A 22,686-nucleotide genomic window follows, 5' to 3' on the forward strand; every position below is an offset into this window, starting at 1 on the left:
AAGTCAGCACAAGTTTCAAATTTCATGATTAAATCAATGTTACTTCTATTACATAAAGATTTATTTATTTCAAGAAAGCTGATTTTTTTAATCGAGGCGAGGTTACTCTTTAATTAAGGTATGTTGTACGTCATTTCGTCCGTCCTTTACTTTATTAGTAAATGTATTTTGTTGTAAAATGTAAAAATACATATGTACGTTGTACCGTGAAATATCTATATATCAAGATAAAAATCTTTTTTATATGGTTATTATTAGAACAGCGTTAATAATATTTCTATTTGTAAGGCTTATTGTAGTATAAAATGGCAAAGAATTAAACAACTGTGCATAGCTATGATATGTAGTTAAACAATTTTCCACGAATATTTAAATAAAAACCATAAAATAAATGAAGGCCGAAGGCCCAGGCTAACAAAACTGGTTTTAATCTTGTAATTTTTCATTTTGATATCCGCGGAAAACAATACAATAAATAACTATTGTTGATAAACCTCAAATCCAATTGAATTTCAGAGCTTACACCATGGCTGCAGGCATCCCCAACCCCGAGGTGAAGTACACCCAGCTGTTCATCAACAACGAGTTTGTCAACGCTGAGAGTGGCAAGACCTTCCCCACCCTCAACCCAGCCACTGGAGAGCAAATATGTCAGGTGTGTCGCTTTAATTCAGGGATCTAGAGGGATAAGACAATGGCAGATCAATTGATAAAGCACAAAAATACCTTTTCTGTAGATTACAATTAGTGGTTGAAACGTTTGAACATTAAACTTAATGAATCAACCAATCAAAATTTAAGAAAGTCCCCAATGTTGTTGAGCTAACGAAAAAGAAAACGTAATTTTAAAACTTTGGGGACTAAGTGGAGGGATAAGACAATGGCCGATAAATTGATGTACATCCCCAATGATAATGAACAAAATTACTCCTTCTGTAAATCAAAATAAGTGGCTTAAACGTTTAAACACTCAATTTAATGAATAAACCAATAAAAATTTTAAAAAGTCCCTAATGTTTTTAAGCTAACGTATAAGAAAACATTATTATAAAACTTTGGGGACTTGTGTAATAAACAGCCCATTGTCTCCTCTCTCTGTTTGTGTTTTATCAAGTATAGCAGGAATGGATATATATAATTGGATATTGTACAAGATTTTCGCTTACTCTAATAAAATTATTCTTTCTGGTGTAAATTATTACAATATCCCCCATCTAACCCGCTCATGACTTTACCCTATTCTCTAAAGCATTGACCAATAGCTAATAACTTTATTAGCAACCTAAATTGACGACAAAAATTCCCCTTTAATAATATTCACTTATTATATACTAGCGGCTTCGCCCCTAGCCTCTAGGGGCTTTACCCCAGGAGGTTTGATGAAACTAATTTTTTGTAATTTAGATTTCAAAAAATAAATCTAAAAAAAAATTTCTGTGGGGGGGGGGAAGTCGACCGCACTATTTTTATTTTAGTTTTAAAAAGATAAATTTTTTGGGTTTTTTTTTTAAAATTTTTTGGGGGGGTTGGGGGTGTCCCACCCCCCAAGAAAATAGTTATAAACCTTCCCGGGACCTATGAGAAGCTACCCTGTAAAGGAAAACCCGATCGGTTCAGCGGTTAGCGAGATCCTTTGCTACAAACAAACAGACAAACAGACACACAGACAAACAGACAAACAAACAGACAGACATCGTTCTACTTTGTATTATAGATATCCATTATCGCAGTTTCTATAACGAATGGCTTTTCCATCAAATACCATTCTTTAACTTAATATCAGGAATCTCAAGGGATAAGACAATGGAATTAAGACAAAATTATCCCTTCTGTATATCAAAATTTAAATGTTTGAAATAAACTCCATTAAGTTTTTAGCAAACGAATTAATAAAATGTGCATAAATATTGTACGATTTACAATTACTAGACTATTTGCCATTTAAACATTACATTTAATAAGTATATCCTATTTTGTATGTAGTATTAATGAATTTAAATTTGCTGGTTTCTTATCTAAATAAATTAAAACTAAAGGTACAAGAAGCAGACAAGATGGATGTAGACAAGGCTGTAAAAGCTGCTAAAGAAGCATTCAAGCTTGGCAGCCCCTGGAGGACAATGGACGCCAGTGAAAGAGGACATCTCCTCTACAAGCTGGCAGATTTGATGGGTAAGACATAACACCTGAGCTGGATCTTTAAATCATTTTAGTGGTGAGCCAGATCGGGGTGAGCCGAATTTCAGCCAATCACAGCGCGGCATTTCAGAAAATGCTGTGCCTTCATTGGTGAAAAGTTGGCTCACCCCGAACTGGCTCACCACTAAAATGATTTAAAGATCCAGCTGAGGGAGGTAGGGGACATTGGGCTGTTTATTACAGCTAGTCCCCAATGTTTTACAATAACGTTTTCTTATTTGTTGGCTTACCAACTTTGGGGACTTTTATTTGATTTTGATTGGTTGGTTATTATATAAGTTGAGTGTCTAACGTTACAATCACTAAGTGTAATCTAAAGAAGGGTAACTTTTGCAACATCATTTGGGATGTACATCAATTTATCGACCATTGTCTTTTTCTTTAGACCCTTGCATAACACAGTATTTAGCTACTGCAAAACAAAGAAATTAGCAGTTGATATATTTTCTTTCTTTTCCCGCTAAGCTTTAGTAGCCATTCCAAAATAAGCCGCTAGCCGCTTAATTATTACTTAATTTTTTTTTGATAATCAGATTCATTAAGATTAATTACTAAGTATTAAGATAATTACTAAAAAAGTTTACCAAAGAAATGTGTCAAATGTTGCCTTAAAAATCTTTGAGTACTTTTTAAAATGTAGATTAAGTTGTACAAACCTTCACTGTCCTAACTTTTTCACCAATAATATTAATACACAGAAAGAAAGTTTTGAAAATTATAGTAAGAATAGTATATCAATTTATCACCTGTTGTCTTATCCCTTAAGATCCCTGTATTTTTCAGAACGTGATAGGGAGTACCTGGCCTCCCTGGAGACTCTGGACAATGGCAAGCCATTCAGTGATGCTTACACCATTGATCTGGATCTCTCTATCAAGTGTATCAGGTTAGTAGTAAGCCATTCAGTGATGCTTACAACATTGATCTGGATCTATCTATCAAGTGTATCAGGTTAGTAGTAAGATATTCAGTGATGCTTACAACATTGATCTGGATCTATCTATCAAGTGTATCAGGTTAGTAGTAAGATATTCAGTGATGCTTACAACATTGATCTGGATCTCTCTATCAAGTGTATCAGGTTAGTACTAGTAGTAAGCCATTCAGTGATGCTTACAACATTGATCTGGATCTCTCTATCAAGTGTATCAGGTTAGTAGTAAGATATTCAGTGATGCTTACAACATTGATCTGGATCTATCTATCAAGTGTATCAGGTTAGCAGTAAGCCATTCAGTGATGCTTACAACATTGATCTGGATCTCTCTATCAAGTGTATCAGGTTAGTAGTAAGATATTCAGTGATGCTTACAACATTGATCTGGATCTATCTATCAAGTGTATCAGGTTAGTACTAGTAGTAAGATATTCAGTGATGCTTACAACATTGATCTGGATCTATCTATCAAGTGTATCAGGTTAGTAGTAAGATATTCAGTGATGCTTACAACATTGATCTGGACCTCTCTATCAAGTGTATCAGGTTAGTAGTAAGCCATTCAGTGATGCTTACAATATTGATCTGGATCTATCTATCAAGTGTATCAGGTTAGTAGTAAGATATTCAGTGATGCTTACAACATTGATCTGGATCTATCTATCAAGTGTATCAGGTTAGTAGTAAGATATTCAGTGATGCTTACAACATTGATCTGGATCTCTCTATCAAGTGTATCAGGTTAGTAGTAAGATATTCAGTGATGCTTACAATATTGATCTGGATCTCTCTATCAAGTGTATCAGGTTAGTAGTAAGATATTCAGTGATGCTTACAACATTGATCTGGATCTATCTATCAAGTGTATCAGGTTAGTAGTAAGATATTCAGTGATGCTTACAACATTGATCTTGATCTCTCTATCAAGTGTATCAGGTTAGCAGTAAGCCATTCAGTGATGCTTACAACATTGATCTGGATCTATCTATCAAGTGTATCAGGTTAGTAGTAAGATATTCAGTGATGCTTACAACATTGATCTGGACCTCTCTATCAAGTGTATCAGGTTAGTAGTAAGATATTCAGTGATGCTTACAATATTGATCTGGATCTCTCTATCAAGTGTATCAGGTTAGTAGTAAGCCATTCAGTGATGCTTACAACATTGATCTGGACCTCTCTATCAAGTGTATCAGGTTAGTAGTAAGATATTCAGTGATGCTTACAACATTGATCTGGACCTCTCTATCAAGTGTATCAGGTTAGTAGTAAGCCATTCAGTGATGCTTACAACATTGATCTGGACCTCTCTATCAAGTGTATCAGGTTAGTAGTAAGCCATTCAGTGATGCTTACAACATTGATCTGGATCTATCTATCAAGTGTATCAGGTTAGTAGTAAGATATTCAGTGATGCTTACAACATTGATCTGGATCTCTCTATCAAGTGTATCAGGTTAGTAGTAAGATATTCAGTGATGCTTACAACATTGATCTGGATCTCTCTATCAAGTGTATCAGGTTAGTAGTAAGATATTCAGTGATGCTTACAACATTGATCTGGATCTATCTATCAAGTGTATCAGGTTAGCAGTAAGCCATTCAGTGATGCTTACAACATTGATCTGGATCTATCTATCAAGTGTATCAGGTTAGTAGTAAGATATTCAGTGATGCTTACAACATTGATCTGGATCTATCTATCAAGTGTATCAGGTTAGTAGTAAGATATTCAGTGATGCTTACAATATTGATCTGGATCTATCTATCAAGTGTATCAGGTTAGTAGTAAGCCATTCAGTGATGCTTACAACATTGATCTGGATCTCTCTATCAAGTGTATCAGGTTAGTAGTAAGATATTCAGTGATGCTTACAACATTGATCTGGATCTATCTATCAAGTGTATCAGGTTAGCAGTAAGCCATTCAGTGATGCTTACAACATTGATCTGGATCTATCTATCAAGTGTATCAGGTTAGTAGTAAGATATTCAGTGATGCTTACAACATTGATCTGGATCTATCTATCAAGTGTATCAGGTTAGTAGTAAGATATTCAGTGATGCTTACAACATTGATCTTGATCTATCTATCAAGTGTATCAGGTTAGTAGTAAGCCATTCAGTGATGCTTACAACATTGATCTGGATCTCTCTATCAAGTGTATCAGGTTAGTAGTAAGATATTCAGTGATGCTTACAACATTGATCTTGATCTCTCTATCAAGTGTATCAGGTTAGTAGTAAGCCATTCAGTGATGCTTACAACATTGATCTGGATCTATCTATCAAGTGTATCAGGTTAGTAGTAAGATATTCAGTGATGCTTACAACATTGATCTGGATCTATCTATCAAGTGTATCAGGTTAGTAGTAAGATATTCAGTGATGCTTACAATATTGATCTTGATCTATCTATCAAGTGTATCAGGTTAGTAGTAAGCCATTCAGTGATGCTTACAACATTGATCTGGACCTCTCTATCAAGTGTATCAGGTTAGTAGTAAGATATTCAGTGATGCTTACAACATTGATCTTGATCTATCTATCAAGTGTATCAGGTTAGTAGTAAGATATTCAGTGATGCTTACAACATTGATCTGGATCTATCTATCAAGTGTATCAGGTTAGTAGTAAGCCATTCAGTGATGCTTACAACATTGATCTGGACCTCTCTATCAAGTGTATCAGGTTAGTAGTAAGCCATTCAGTGATGCTTACAACATTGATCTGGACCTCTCTATCAAGTGTATCAGGTTAGTACTAGTAGTAAGCCATTCAGTGATGCTTACAACATTGATCTGGACCTCTCTATCAAGTGTATCAGGTTAGTAGTAAGCCATTCAGTGATGCTTACAACATTGATCTGGATCTATCTATCAAGTGTATCAGGTTAGTAGTAAGATATTCAGTGATGCTTACAATATTGATCTTGATCTATCTATCAAGTGTATCAGGTTAGTAGTAAGATATTCAGTGATGCTTACAACATTGATCTGGATCTCTCTATCAAGTGTATCAGGTTAGTAGTAAGATATTCAGTGATGCTTACAACATTGATCTGGATCTATCTATCAAGTGTATCAGGTTAGTAGTAAGATATTCAGTGATGCTTACAACATTGATCTGGATCTATCTATCAAGTGTATCAGGTTAGTAGTAAGACATTCAGTGATGCTTACAATATTGATCTGGATCTATCTATCAAGTGTATCAGGTTAGTAGTAAGCCATTCAGTGATGCTTACAACATTGATCTGGACCTCTCTATCAAGTGTATCAGGTTAGTAGTAAGCCATTCAGTGATGCTTACAACATTGATCTGGATCTATCTATCAAGTGTATCAGGTTAGTAGTAAGATATTCAGTGATGCTTACAATATTGATCTTGATCTATCTATCAAGTGTATCAGGTTAGTAGTAAGATATTCAGTGATGCTTACAACATTGATCTGGATCTCTCTATCAAGTGTATCAGGTTAGTAGTAAGATATTCAGTGATGCTTACAACATTGATCTGGATCTATCTATCAAGTGTATCAGGTTAGTAGTAAGATATTCAGTGATGCTTACAACATTGATCTGGATCTATCTATCAAGTGTATCAGGTTAGTAGTAAGACATTCAGTGATGCTTACAATATTGATCTGGATCTATCTATCAAGTGTATCAGGTTAGTAGTAAGCCATTCAGTGATGCTTACAACATTGATCTGGATCTATCTATCAAGTGTATCAGGTTAGTAGTAAGATATTCAGTGATGCTTACAACATTGATCTGGATCTCTCTATCAAGTGTATCAGGTACTTAGTAAATCAGAGAGGGAGGGAACATTGGACTGTTTATTACACTAGTCCCCAAATTTTTGGACGTTAATTGAATTTTTATTGGTTGGTTCATTTAGTTGAATGTCCAAGATTTTAAAAACTAATTGTAATCCACAGAAGGGGTAATTTTGTTTATCATCATATTGGGGGTGTTCATTAACTGATAGGCCGTTGCCTTATCCCTTTAGATTCCTTGTAGTTAATACTATTATATAAAGTAGTAAGTTTTTTTTTACTGAATGTTAAGATCTCGTTGACCACTGAATCAATTGTATTCTCTATACGGGGAAGATTCACTAAGCTCCTTGGATCCTCCTTTTTCTAGATTTAAGGTTTGGTTTTGTTCTTTTTTTCTGAACCCCCCCCCCCCCTTTCAGATACAAAGGGTCCAAATGGTGAGGGAAAAGTATCTAATAGAACTTAGAAGAAAAATATCTTAATTCTAAATTGAAAACAATTTATCAGTAAAATCATATATCTTGACTTTAAAAGTTAAAAAATATAATCCAGGTACTATGCTGGTTATGCGGACAAGAACCATGGCAAGACTATTCCCCTGGATGGAAAATATCTGTGCTACACCCGTCATGAGCCTGTGGGGGTGTGTGGACAGATTATCCCATGGAACTTTCCTCTACTCATGCAGGTTAATGGCTATAGAATATGTGAACCTCATTTATTTGTTAGTTAGTCCATCCATTAGGATGGGAGGGGATGGGGTAAAGTGGGTAGATGGAGGGTATCGTTATATGAGCCAGCTGTGAGTATCTTTTTATTATCATGATCTGAGTAACAATAAATCGATTGTTTATTTAATGATTAGCAGCTACGCCCCTAGAGGCACCTAGCGGCACTTGAGTGAGGGGTAGGAGGGTTAAGTCGATCCTTCACTTTCAATTTTAGATCAACAGAAAAAGTAAAAAAAAATTGTAGGGGGTAGTATATTTTTCTCTTGAATTCGTTGCGGTATCCTCTTCCAAAATAGCTATAAACCTTTCCTGGACCTATGAGATGTTTCACAGTAAAGTAGAATAAGGTTGGTCTAGCTGTTAACGTGATCCTTTGATACAGACAGACAGACAAACATTAAGATCCTTTTCATAAGGGTTTTAAAAGCTATTGATCCATCTCAACCCAAGACTAATAATATAAGGAAAATTTCATTTTATTAAAAATATCTATTTAATTTATCGAAAATTCATAATAAATCTTTTTTTCAGGCATGGAAGCTTGGGCCAGCCCTTGCTATGGGTAACTGTGTTGTCATGAAGCTGGCTGAACAAACCCCATTGACTGGTCTGTATGTCTGCTCTCTCATCAAGGTATTTTAATAGAAATTTTAGTGTATTTCTTATTTAATAATGATTCGAAACCAACTAAAATTTAATTAATTGTTGTAAATGTTATACCTGGGTAATGATTTGAAAAAATAAGTACAGATTTAAGCAAGAATGTCCAGGATTTTTTTTGTATTGGGGGTAATCTGACGTATTTTTAAAACTCTTTTTTTGGGGGGGGGGAGGGGGATCAGGGGTTTCAAAGTTTAAGGGAAGTAAACAGAATTTGGTTTATAGTTTATATTGAATTTGAGGGGGGGGGGGGGGGTTGTTGCGGGGAATGGGTATTGAGGCGAAAGCCATTTTGAATATATTAGGATTCCATTCTTCACTTACACCTTCAAAAATATCTTAGGGTAACAGGAAAGATATGGTTCATCCCTATTCCACCATTTTAAAAACAAAACAAAAATCACGAAACCTTTACATTTAATTTTCATAAATCTAGGAAGCCGGATTCCCAGCTGGTGTTGTGAATGTTTTGGCTGGATTTGGACCTACTGCTGGAGCCGCCATCTCGGAACATATGGATATTGATAAGGTCATTAATAGTTATGTTTTTCTCGTATTCATTCGAATCCGGTGGATAGGAACCGGTTCTCATCCATACGAAAAAACTATGTCTAGCATCGTATTTTATCCAGCTTTCTACGAATATAGAAATGTACAATCATACGATTAAAACCAGTTTTTTAGCCGGCGCCTTCGGCACCTCGGGGCTAAAAAAACTAGTTTTAATCTCATAATTGTACTTTCTATATCCGCGGAAAGCCGTTTATAATACGATGCGAGAAATAACTATTATTGTTAGCTTTTGATTGGTATTTATCTTATATTTATCTATGGATAAGTATTGAAAGTAATATTAAGTATGGATAATTTTTACCATATTTTTTATGTAACTATTTTAGTTGGTAACCAATAACCCAGTTTGAGGCTTAAGAAGGATCTAAAAAGCTTTGCAATTTTTTTCTAGTACTTTTATGAATCCGGTGAATTTTCAATCGATTAAAACTTACTCCATGTAAAACTAAAAGATCACTAAAAATATAATTTTCCATGAAAAAGAATTATATTCATATTTTACTAGCTCAGGCAAATAAACAAAAATTTACTCTTAAAGTTTTTAGTTTTACTCGAAAAACTCTATAATATAATGCGATAAATTTATATTCTTAGGTTGCCTTCACTGGTTCAACTGAAGTTGGTCACATCATTCAACAGGCTGCCGGTAGAACTAACCTTAAAAAGTAATTTTCTAATCTCAATATATCAATATTAATTGAAAATCTGGTCCTAGGACAAACACAGGAGTCCTAAACGTCGGAGTGGAAACTTAACCTAACCTAACCTATTTTAACTATCTAATAGGTTTTTGAATGCCTAACCCCTGCGGGGGTCTTTTTGTATATTCATATCTTAACCTAACCTGTATAGAAATACTTAATTAAGTTAATATTTTATCTTATTTTGCTTCCTTGTAATATAATCTACCAAATAGTTGCTTTACATATGACAAATTTATATAAATAAGCATCATATTAGAATATCTATCATGTAAGGAAGTAAATAAACTCTATAAATATGAGAAATTAAATATTTTCTCAACCCTGCTCACTTTGGTATCGCTCTTGTTTTGATGTCTTTGAAATCAATTAACTAAGCTATTATGTTTAGGGTTACTCTAGAGTTGGGTGGTAAGAGTCCTCTGATTGTATTGGACGATGCTGACTTAGATACTGCTGTAGAGATGGCTCATTTTGCCCTTTTCTTCAACCAGGTAAAAAACGGTAACAATCAGTCATAAGTGCCGATTTCGAGACACCACCTAAAGTAGCGAAGATTCATTTTGCTATGGTAACCTTGATACTGCTGAAAAGATGGTTCATTTTGCTCTTTCCTTCTATCAGGTAAAGAACAGCCATAGTATGTCATCAGTGCCGATGTTAAGACAACATCAGTTTTAAGTAATGAAGAGTCATGACTGGTATGCCGAACTTGATATTGTGTAGAGATGGCTCATTTTGCCCTTTTCTTCAACCAGGTAAAAAACAGCCATAATAGGTCATCAGTGTAGATTTTGAGCTTACTTTTCAAGTGGAAAACAGTCTTGATTTCAATGCAGATCTAGATAATGCAGTAGAGAAGGCTCATTTTGCTCTTTTCTTCAATCAGGTAAAGAACAGTCATTATTGGTCATCAGTGCAGATTTGAGCTAAACTTTCAAGTAAAAACAGTATTGACTGCAATGCTGATCTAGATACTGGCACAGAGATGGCTCATTTGGCCTTATTTTTCAACCAGGTAAAGAACAGCTATAATTAATCATCAGTGTTAATTTTGAGTTAACTTCTTAAGTGAAAAACTACATGAACATGATATTGCTTATTTTGCCCTCTTCTTCAGCCCGGTAAATAACATTCATCATTGGTTATCAGTATAAATTTCAAGATGACTATTACTTAAAATACTACCTAAAATGTCCCATTAGGAATTTTTTGTTCAATGATGCAAGAACAGCTGATTTTGGTCATCAGTTCTGATTTTTAGGCAACATTCAACTAAAAGAACAGCCATGATTGCAAATGACAATTCTTACATTTTGTTTACACTAAGCTTATAGACATACAACCACTTATTTCATTCATGATATTAAGCCAAATGTTACCAAGCCCGAATTTGATATAATTGTAGGGTCAATGTTGCTGTGCCGGATCAAGACTGATGGTTCAGGAAGGTATCTATGACAAGTTTGTTGAGAAGGCCGCTGCAAGAGCTAAGGATAGAAAGGTGCATTGAATTTATTTTATTGGCTAAAGGGAAAATATTTTTAAAGACATTTTAGTAATGTGGGTCGACCAACCCTTCCCCACACCCAGAAATATTTGCCCTAAATCTGATTTGAGACAATACAGAAGTTTAAAAAAAATATAGATCTGCTAGATACTAGCGGATTCGCATTTAGAGGACTTTAGGGGGGGGGGGGGGAGTATAACCTCCCCCACTTACAATTTAGTTTTAAAAAGAAAAAGAAAAAAATTAGGGGTGATTTCTCTTGGGAAGGTGTTGGTCCCTCCCTCAAAAGGGTTATAAAACTTCCCAGTACATTGTATAGCAAAATCTTATTGGTTAACTATATAATTCATTACATATATGTATATTGATACAACTTTGAACAGCAACTTGTAATTTGTTAACGTATTGAGTAATAGAAGATATCTAGATTATATGTTACGCAATTATCAATTTGCAACAAGTTTTTAAAATTTTAAAGTAATATTTATTAAAGCTTAAATGTGTATGTTTTTACGTGCTGCTTAAAATCTCTGAAATATGCTTTTTTTTCGATATTTGTAAACTTGAAAATGCAACTGCTTGAAGATTTTAACAAATTTTTTTGTTTTTAACTCTGTAATAAAATGCCTATATATATTGCTTGCTTGACTATACTATTCCAAAGCTTCTATGAAATTATCAGGGAGAGAGGGGACATTTGGATGTCTATCACACTAGTCCCCAAAGTTTTAAAATAAACATTTCTTATTCGTTGGCTTAGCAACTTTGGAGACTTTTTTGTTGGTTAATTTAGTTAGTATCCAAACGTTTCAACAACTAGTTGTAATCTACTGTAGGTTAATTTTGTGTATCATCATTAGGGATAAACCCGCGACCGTGGCTCAACATGTAGCGCATTCGCTCGTCGTCGGGAAGGTGATAGGTTCGAATCTCGGTCCGACACCGTGTCATAACTAAAAACGTTAAAAATGGTTCCCACTGCTACTATGTCAGATGCGCGACGTAAATAGTTAGAGTGGGGGAAATGCCTTGGCCCAAAACAGGCGCAACTCGTTACCATGCACAGTTGGGACTTCTCAGACAAAGGTCGTGCATCTCAGAGAGTTGGTTGTCTGATGGGTGAATGGACGCTTTACACTGCAATCATAAGCGGAGTATGTTTCAAGGTGCGTGGAGAAGAGGTCTAGTACCCGAAGCGACACCTAGCCCCCTAGATTCTTATCTTATCATCATTAGAGATGCACATCAATTTATCGGCTATTACTTACCTCTTTATATTCCTGGAAATAATTAAGTTTGCTACAAAAGTAAAAATAACTTAAAATTATTAAGGTTGGAAATCCTTTTGACAAAGTTGAACAGGGCCCTCAAGTTGATGAAGAACAATTTAATAAGGTATGGTATATGAAATTGTACCTATTTATTACTTTAAACTAGGACGCTTACGTACAATATTAGCAAAGATCTTTGATATTGTAAGCAAAATCGAAGACAAAAATACTTCATTCCACAAATTTACTAAAAAAGAGCAGCATATTTTTTTTTTCTTTTAAAAGGATGATAATGCAAATCTGACATAGAGCATTAATGACAGAGACAGACACAAACACTTAAAGAGTAGCTTTTCTTTCAAAAACTATGAATATTAAAATAATAATTGTTATAGCCAGAACAGGTACATTACATTAAAATTTATCGTTGTATTTTATTTCTGTATTTAGGACTATCAAAAAGTAATATTACATTTCATACATTTGGCATTCTAAATGTTAGGGTATTTCAATTTATATCTATTGTATTTCAGGTATTAGGATACATCAAATCTGGAATTGACGAGGGAGCTAATTTGAGAGCCGGTGGGGCTAAATGGGGAGATAAGGGATTCTTTGTTCAGCCCACTGTTTTTAGGTAAGATTTTCTATCTTTTCCTCTTTTTTAAATTACACCTTTTTTATCACTTCCGACCCTATATTCTATGGGATTTGGGATCAACTGCAGTTCACGGTAAAATATTCCTGGTAACGAATATTTCCAAAAATCATACTCGCACATTATTTTAAGCGGACTAATCTGGAATAGCCAAGATCCAATGATGCACAGGGAAAGCTTCATGGAAGAAAAAACGCGTAAATAGGTCTTTTCCGCGCATTTCTCTGCACTGCGAGATAATTATGCATTATTGAATTATGGCTATTTCAGATTATTTGTAGGCCTTCTTATGCCGCTTAAAACAGTGTCTGGGCATGATCTGTACGTTAAGCCGTTTGGCAGCTAGCACTCTTTAAGATTCATAGATTTTTGGAAATATTCGTTACCAGGAATATTTTACCGTGAACTGCAGTTGATCCGGGATTTGTATTTGAAGGGAGAATGGAGGGACAGAAAAATATCTCAAAACCATTTCAATACAAAAATCTTAAACTAAAATGGTCCAAAACCATGCCAGGAGCCCTCATGTAAAGTATCTGTTTACTGGTCTACGAGATATAAACGAACAAAAAACATTAATAGTTTTTGTAATATTAGCGGCTACGCCCCTAGACGCCTCTAGGGGCACTTTATACAATGAAGGCTTGATTTCGACTCTCTCGGTGGGGTGTTGTTTCCTCCTTCCAAAATAGCTACAAACCTTTACTCTAAACTGTAAAGAAGAACTTCTAGAAAAAAGATGTGCAATGAAAATAATCATTTGTTAGTGATGTGACTGACGACATGAAGATCTGCCGTGAGGAAATCTTCGGTCCTGTCCAGGTCATCCAGAAATTCTCCACTGTGGAAGAAGTTATCGAGAGAGCTAACAAGTAAGAATCTACATTTAAAAAAAAACATGTGTGTGTGTGGGGGGGGGGGGGCTGTTTAAAATTGCAAAAATCTACAAATGGACGAGTATTTCTTTGTTTTATAAAAAATATGTGACTTTTTTATTGTTTTTAATTTGCCATAACAAGTTTTTTCACTAGCGGCTACGCCTCTAGAGGCTTCTAGGAGAACTTGAGGTGGTGAAAAGCTGAATTTTTTTGGGGGGTGGCGTTGGTTTGTGGTACCCTCCCTCAAAATAGCTATGGACCTCCCCAGAACCTATGAGAAGCTTCACTGTAAATAGGAACCTTTTCGGTTGAGCGGTTATCGAGATACTTTGGTACTGTTACTTTTATATAAGGTTGTTGGAGGTTTGACTGAGGCTGCATTTATAATAAATTAACACCCTTATATGTTATATTTGAATTTGTATCTATTTAGAAACAACTACGGTTTGGCAGCAGCTGTATTTACAAACAATCTGAACAATGCCACCTATCTCTCTAACTCCTTGAGGTATTTATATTATTTATAAACCAGAAATCAGGATGGGGCAATAGATGTTAAATTAACGTACAACTAAAGAATGATATCTACAATTATCAAAATCTTTAGTACTAACTTTTGGACCTTTTGGAGGTAGTGTTGGAGGTGTGGGCATTAAGGCTGGAGGTTTTCGAGGATAATTTCTTATATATTAATAACTCCATGACTTCTTAGGCCCAAACACTAAGAAAAATTGGCTACGCACACAGACACACACACACGCGCGCGCACGCACACATTAGTTGAAAAGTTTAAACACTTTCTTTGCACTCATAGCCAGGGAGTGAAGGGATATTGAACTGTTCCTTAAATTGTTACCCAAAGATTTTTTTTAAAACTCAAAAACTATGAACAATTTCATTGAATTTTGATCAATTGTTTCCAAAAAAGAAAAATTAAAACTCTTCAACCAGCAATTCTAATCATCAGATTGTCAATCTTGTTATCTTTTAAAACACAAAGAACGACAACAGACAGACTAACAGACGAGAGGAAATTATCATTTAACCTGAAAGTTAGTTGATATCTATTAACATTAGTAGCACAAGCTATTGTATATCTTATTATTATTTAATATTTACAGAGCTGGAACAGTCTGGGTTAATTATTATGATGCTCTGCACTCACAGCTATTCTATATCTTATTATTATCTAATATTTACAGAGCTGGAACAGTCTGGGTTAATTGTTATAATACTCTGTACTCACAAGCTATTCTATATCTTATTATCTAATATTTACAGAGCTGGAACAGTCTGGGTTAATTGTTATGATACTCAGTACTCACAAGCTATTCTATATCTTATTATCTAATATTTACAGAGCTGGAACAGTCTGGGTTAATTGTTATGATACTCTGTACTCACAAGCTATTCTATATCTTATTATTATCTAATATTTACAGAGCTGGAACAGTCTGGGTTAATTGTTATGATGCACTGCACTCACAAGCTATTCTATATCTTTTCTAATATTTACAGAGCTGGAACAGTCTGGGTTAATTGTTATGATGCTCTACACTCACAAGCTATTCTATATCTTATTATCTAATACTTACAGAGCTGGAACAGTCTGGGTTAATTGTTATGATACTCTACACTCACAAGCTATTCTATATCTTATTATCTAATATTTACAGAGCTGGAACAGTCTGGGTTAATTGTTATGATGCTCTGCACTCACAAGCTATTCTATATCTTATTATCTAATATTTACAGAGCTGGAACAGTCTGGGTTAATTGTTATGATACTCTGCACTCACAAGCTATTCTATATCTTATTATTATCTAATATTTACAGAGCTGGAACAGTCTGGGTTAATTGTTATGATACTCTGCACTCACAAGCTATTCTATATCTTATTATTATCTAATATTTACAGAGCTGGAACAGTCTGGGTTAATTGTTATGATACTCTGCACTCACAAGCTATTCTATATCTTATTATTATCTAATATTTACAGAGCTGGAACAGTCTGGGTTAATTGTTATGATACTCTACACTCACAAGCTATTCTATATCTTATTATCTAATATTTACAGAGCTGGAACAGTCTGGGTTAATTGTTATGATACTCTGCACTCACAAGCTATTCTATATCTTATTATTATCTAATATTTACAGAGCTGGAACAGTCTGGGTTAATTGTTATGATACTCTGCACTCACAAGCTATTCTATATCTTATTATTATCTAATATTTACAGAGCTGGAACAGTCTGGGTTAATTGTTATGATACTCTGCACTCACAAGCTATTCTATATCTTATTATTATCTAATATTTACAGAGCTGGAACAGTCTGGGTTAATTGTTATGATACTCTGCACTCACAAGCTATTCTATATCTTATTATTATCTAATATTTACAGAGCTGGAACAGTCTGGGTTAATTGTTATGATACTCTACACTCACAAGCTATTCTATATCTTATTATCTAATATTTACAGAGCTGGAACAGTCTGGGTTAATTGTTATGATACTCTGCACTCACAAGCTATTCTATATCTTATTATTATCTAATATTTACAGAGCTGGAACAGTCTGGGTTAATTGTTATGATGCTCTGCACTCACAAGCTATTCTATATCTTATTATCTAATATTTACAGAGCTGGAACAGTCTGGGTTAATTGTTATGATACTCTGCACTCACAAGCTATTCTATATCTTATTATTATCTAATATTTACAGAGCTGGAACAGTCTGGGTTAATTGTTATGATACTCTGCACTCACAAGCTATTCTATATCTTATTATTATCTAATATTTACAGAGCTGGAACAGTCTGGGTTAATTGTTATGATACTCTGCACTCACAAGCTATTCTATATCTTATTATTATCTAATATTTACAGAGCTGGAACAGTCTGGGTTAATTGTTATGATACTCTACACTCACAAGCTATTCTATATCTTATTATCTAATATTTACAGAGCTGGAACAGTCTGGGTTAATTGTTATGATACTCTGCACTCACAAGCTATTCTATATCTTATTATTATCTAATATTTACAGAGCTGGAACAGTCTGGGTTAATTGTTATGATACTCTGCACTCACAAGCTATTCTATATCTTATTATTATCTAATATTTACAGAGCTGGAACAGTCTGGGTTAATTGTTATGATACTCTGCACTCACAAGCTATTCTATATCTTATTATTATCTAATATTTACAGAGCTGGAACAGTCTGGGTTAATTGTTATGATACTCTGCACTCACAAGCTATTCTATATCTTATTATTATCTAATATTTACAGAGCTGGAACAGTCTGGGTTAATTGTTATGATACTCTACACTCACAAGCTATTCTATATCTTATTATCTAATATTTACAGAGCTGGAACAGTCTGGGTTAATTGTTATGATACTCTGCACTCACAAGCTATTCTATATCTTATTATTATCTAATATTTACAGAGCTGGAACAGTCTGGGTTAATTGTTATGATGCTCTGCACTCACAAGCTATTCTATATCTTATTATCTAATATTTACAGAGCTGGAACAGTCTGGGTTAATTGTTATGATACTCTGCACTCACAAGCTATTCTTTATCTTATTATTATCTAATATTTACAGAGCTGGAACAGTCTGGGTTAATTGTTATGATGCTCTACACTCACAAGCTATTCTATATCTTATTATATAATATTTACAGAGCTGGAACAGTCTGGGTTAATTGTTATGATGCTCTGCACTCACAAGCTACTCTATATCTTATTATTTAATATTTACAGAGCTGGAACAGTCTGGGTTAATTATTATGATACTCTGCACTCACAAGCTATTCTATATCTTATTATCTAATATTTACAGAGCTGGAACAGTCTGGGTTAATTGTTATGATACTCTGTACTCACAAGCTATTCTATATCTTATTATCTAATATTTACAGAGCTGGAACAGTCTGGGTTAATTGTTATGATACTCTACACTCACAAGCTATTCTATATCTTATTATCTGATATTTACAGAGCTGGAACAGTCTGGGTTAATTGTTATGATACTCTGTACTCACAAGCTATTCTATATCTTATTATCTAATATTTACAGAGCTGGAACAGTCTGGGTTAATTGTTATGATGCTCTACACTCACAAGCTATTCTATATCTTATTATTATCTAATATTTACAGAGCTGGAACAGTCTGGGTTAATTGTTATGATACTCTACACTCACAAGCTATTCTATATCTTATTATCTAATACTTACAGAGCTGGAACAGTCTGGGTTAATTGTTATGATACTCTGCACTCACAAGCTATTCTATATCTTATTATTATCTAATATTTACAGAGCTGGAACAGTCTGGGTTAATTGTTATGATGCTCTACACTCACAAGCTCCTTTCGGAGGATACAAGGTTTGTTGTTTTCATTAATGAACATAAAAAAAAATATTAAGAAAAATCTTCGAACTAAAAAAATTTAGAAAAATCCTCCAATGAAAACATCTAATATTATTAGATGTCCAGAAAAGGGTCATGAGAGTTGGAATAATATTTATTAATGCCTTCCAACTATCTATTTCATTATCTATCTTTCTGTCTATGTGTCTAGTATTTGAGAAAGAAAAGTTATGAGGTTGCCTTTCCATAACTATCTACCATCTGACTATCTATCTAAAGGACTATTTATTTATATAACTATCTATCAGAATGAATATCTATCTCTTAATCTATCTATCTTTCTATCTATCAATATGACTCTCTATCTCTCTATCTAGATGTCTGGTATTGGAAGAGAGTTGGGTGAATATGGACTTGAAGCTTACACAGAAGTCAAAACTGTTACAATTGCCATTACTGAGAAGAACAGCTAAATCAAAATAAATTAAATGATTGGATCATACATATTATTTATGTATACCTATCTTTTATAGGTTTTTCTAAGATGCTTATATTTCACTTGTAATATAGGTATACCTAATTATTTTTATGTGATTCCAGTTTATTTCCGAATATCAAAGCTTGATTTTAATATTCTTAATGAACAAATATGTATAATTGGTTAAAAATCTAAATTTATATATTATGTAAGTAAACTTTTTGATAATCAATATAACATTAATTAATAAAAAGATTTGTTAATTATTCTGTTAAAGGTAGACTTTTCCGAGAAAATACTTTTTATCACCAAACCTCGCTATTAATATAATCACGCAACCTTCGAATTTATTACAGAATTAGGTTATATTAGTCTGCCTTTTGAACCGCTAAGATCTCGCGAGCTTCTGTTATCGATTCGATTCTCCACTAAAGAGAAGCTAACCACTGACATTGGTAGCTAATAGGGAAGGTTAACCCTCCCAAAGTGTGGAGTACCCTGAAATATGCTGAGCTGGATCTCTAAATCATTTCTATGGTGCGCCAAATCGGAGTGAGCCAACTTTCCACCAATGAGAGCACAGCATTTTACGAAATGCCGCGCTGTGTTTGGCTGAAATTCGGCGCGCCCTGATTTGGCGCACCATTGAAATGATTTAAAGATCCAGCTCTGTTCTTTTAAATTTAAAACTATAAACATATTTATTTGGGCATAAAAAATAAACATAGTCATAAAATCAAAAAAAAATGTAAAACACAATTCAAATTACTATAACAATAAAACAACCTAAATCCTAATCAGTTCTGCCCGGGTAACCAACCATATTGTGAGGGGATGGCCACCAACAGAAAAGTTTAAGAGAATTTAAGATTGATTATTTATAAAAGATGGAGCTATAAATACTAGGTATGTAGATAAATGAAAATATTGATCATAATAAAGAATAAATAGAAAAAACAACATTTGTTTGTAATAATTTTGATTAGATCAGGATTGAGGAAATGATAAGTTCAAATTAATCAGACTAAGGTTCTTTAATCAGGGTTCGGAAGGGATAAGAAATTGGCCATTAAATTGATGTTCATCCCTAGTAATTATACATAATAGAACCCCTACTGTAGATTACATTTAGTGGGTTAAATGTTTGGACCCTCATTTTTATAAACCAATCAATTAGAATGCATCATAAGTTAACAAGAATAGGAAAACGTATTAAAAAACTTGGGGGAATAATGTAAATTTCACACTGGTCTACTTTAGTGATTGCTAGCGGTTACGCCCCTAGAGGCCACTAGTGGCACTTTTAATATTTAAAAAAAAATAATACGTAACATTTCTATGTTGCGCTCAACTCTCTACGTAAAAAATTTCGATTTAGTTATAAACCTTCCCGTGATTTATGAGAAGCTACCCTGTTAATTAGAACTCGATCGGTTCAGCAGTTAGCGAGATCCTTCGGTACAGACAAAAAGATAGACAAACAAAGAGACAGGCATTCTGTTACTTTATTATAAGGATTTTTCAACGAAATATTTTCCTAGGAAGTAAAATTAAAAAGAGGGGAAAATGTAAAAGTATAAGTATAGATTTATAACCCTGGCAACTACCTGGCCCAAGTGGTGGAGACCCTTTTCTTCTGCTAGCAACTTGCTTTCTTCTCTTTTGTATCGACTTGACAATGTTAATATTTCCGATGCTATTGGCTGATATTAAAAGACATAATTAAAAGGTAAAAACACATTTTTAATGTATCTAATGCAAAAATTTACCTGTTTTTTTTTTTTTTTTTTGGGGGGTGGGGGGAGGGATCACCCATTAACTTCACTGTACGTCCTTGTACAGGATATAGTATCGAAATAATATATGCAATGGTTTAACCTCCCTGAACCCTGAAGAAAATCATGGATCTAAAGGGATAAGACAATTGCCGATAAAGCAATGTACATCATTTATAATAACACAATAAATTACATTCATGTCAAATAAAATTAGTGGTAAAAACGTTTAAACACTCAATTTGATAAAACAACAAATTAATTTCAGTAGAAGTCTCCAAAGTTGTGAAGCCAACGAATAAGAACTTTGGGGACTAGTGTAATAAACAGCCCATTGTCCCCTCTCTCTCTCTCTGGAAGAAAAATAGATAAAATAGTTTAGAATTAATGTGATTTGTTTTAACGTTTTTGTTAGTGCCAATTGGAATGAACAAAATTTCAAGAATAAATGGATATTCAAATAACATAAAATAAGCCAATTAGTACTAGGGTTTGACCGGATATTTAAAATGGCCCGATATCCGGCATTATAAATCAGCCGGATATCCGATATCCAGATAGTTTCAATTTGTTAGCCGGACAATGAAAATTGCCTGATATCCGGCAAATTACTGGCTATCCGGCATTATAAATTAGCCGGATATCCGGCCAAATCGTGTATCTGGCCCAACCCTAATCAGTATAGTGTGATGCTTTTAAGGTGACCAAAAGTTCTTTAGAGTTATATTTTTGTTATGCCAATAGCTTTCTATAGACACCTTAATATCTAAGATTAGTCTGCTGTAGCTATAACTGGTGACTCGGCAAAGTCAAAACTTGGATTTAGCGTTCAGTCACCTTAAAAGCATCCTACTTAATAAAATTGATTTCTCATTTAAAATACAATCGAAGTTATTTCCGTTTAAAGAGTACCCTTATGGCACTAAGAGATTATTTTAGTGAAACTTATATAAATATAAGGGATCTAAAGGGATAGGACAATGGCCGATAAATTGATGCACATCCCTAACTATGATACACAAAGTATTCCTTCTGTAGTTTAAAATTAGTGGTTGAAACATCTGAACACTCAATTAATCAAAATTCAGGAAAAGTCCTCAGTGTTGTTAAGTCAACAAATAAGAAAACGTCATTATAATATTTCGGGGACTAGTTCAATAAAAGTCCAATGTCCCCTCCCTCCATGATCTTATTAAGAATAAATTGATTTCTCATTTAAAATACAATCGAAGTTATTTACTTTTGATAGGTACCCTTTTTGTACAAAGAGATTATTTTAGTAAAAATTTACAATTTTATGAAATTTATAAAAAATACCTTTCCATTTATCCCTGGACACATTTGCACTGTGAGGAATGTTGCACGGATAAACGGGGCATTAAAAAATAGAGATTCTTCCCCCGAAGTTCAAACTAAGATAGGCATGGCAAAGAATCGGTTGTCTGTAGGACGATGTATCATATGGGCTGATGTCAATGATGCTAACAAATATTACAATAAGTGTAAATTAGAATAATTATTTGAATTTTTTCTGTTACTATTATAAGTTTTGGGGCCAAACAATCACATTTTAATAAAAGCCCGTAAAGTTATTGAGCCAACAAATAAAATAAAACTTTGGTTATTTATAATCTAATAACCCATTCATCTCTAAATCATAATAACAAATCTATAGTATAGATATGAATACAGATTACAAACAACTACCTCCCTTCCTTTTTCAAAGACCTATTTTCTGCTACTTGGCTGTGTTAATATAAGCGACACCATTGGTTGATTTACATTGATCTAACTCTCTGTCATTTAAATGATTTTTTTGTTGAAATTTTTCGACACTATAAGTTTAGAACCAACCAATAACATTTCAATAAAAGTCCTCGAAGTAATAAAATAACGCGGTTATCAAACTTTGAGTACCATTGTAATTTACAAAATAATGACCAATTCCTATCTAAATCTTAATCTTCATAATCAAATTGTTAGGAAACCTAAGCTTATTGTTTTTTAATCACTGACATTACTTTGGTTAAATTGCCGATCAATTTCTCCATTTGCATCTTTTGTTTGTGTATTTGAGTATCTTATAATTTCTAAAGACAATGAAAAAGATTCTGAAACATCAGGATTTTCTGCAGTGCT

General features: G+C 33.8%; 1 protein-coding gene across 2 annotated transcripts; it reads left to right on the forward strand.

The window, feature by feature from the left end:
* Positions 1-494: 494 nt before the first annotated feature.
* LOC145321557 (aldehyde dehydrogenase, mitochondrial-like) lies at positions 495-19,025 on the forward strand. Of its 2 annotated transcripts, XM_080162984.1 has the most exons (15): positions 495-655; positions 2,037-2,172; positions 2,983-3,085; positions 7,473-7,608; positions 8,183-8,284; positions 8,748-8,840; positions 9,479-9,549; positions 9,977-10,079; positions 10,994-11,089; positions 12,428-12,490; positions 12,900-13,003; positions 13,792-13,896; positions 14,336-14,410; positions 18,243-18,309; positions 18,672-19,025. In XM_080162984.1, the coding sequence occupies exons 1-15, from the start codon at positions 527-529 to the stop codon at positions 18,765-18,767; spliced, it is 1,479 nt and encodes a 492-aa protein (XP_080019110.1). In that variant the 5' UTR covers positions 495-526; the 3' UTR covers positions 18,768-19,025. The 2 variants fall into 2 exon arrangements, with proteins under 2 accessions (XP_080019110.1, XP_080019111.1); XM_080162985.1 differs by lacking the exons at positions 18,243-18,309; positions 18,672-19,025 and adding an exon at positions 15,579-15,663.
* Positions 19,026-22,686: the final 3,661 nt, after the last annotated feature.

The sequence above is a fragment of the Acartia tonsa genome, chromosome 6, assembly GCF_053477335.1.
Source record: "Acartia tonsa isolate MP-2025a chromosome 6, ASM5347733v1, whole genome shotgun sequence".
NCBI classification, from domain to species: Eukaryota; Metazoa; Arthropoda; class Copepoda; order Calanoida; family Acartiidae; genus Acartia; species Acartia tonsa.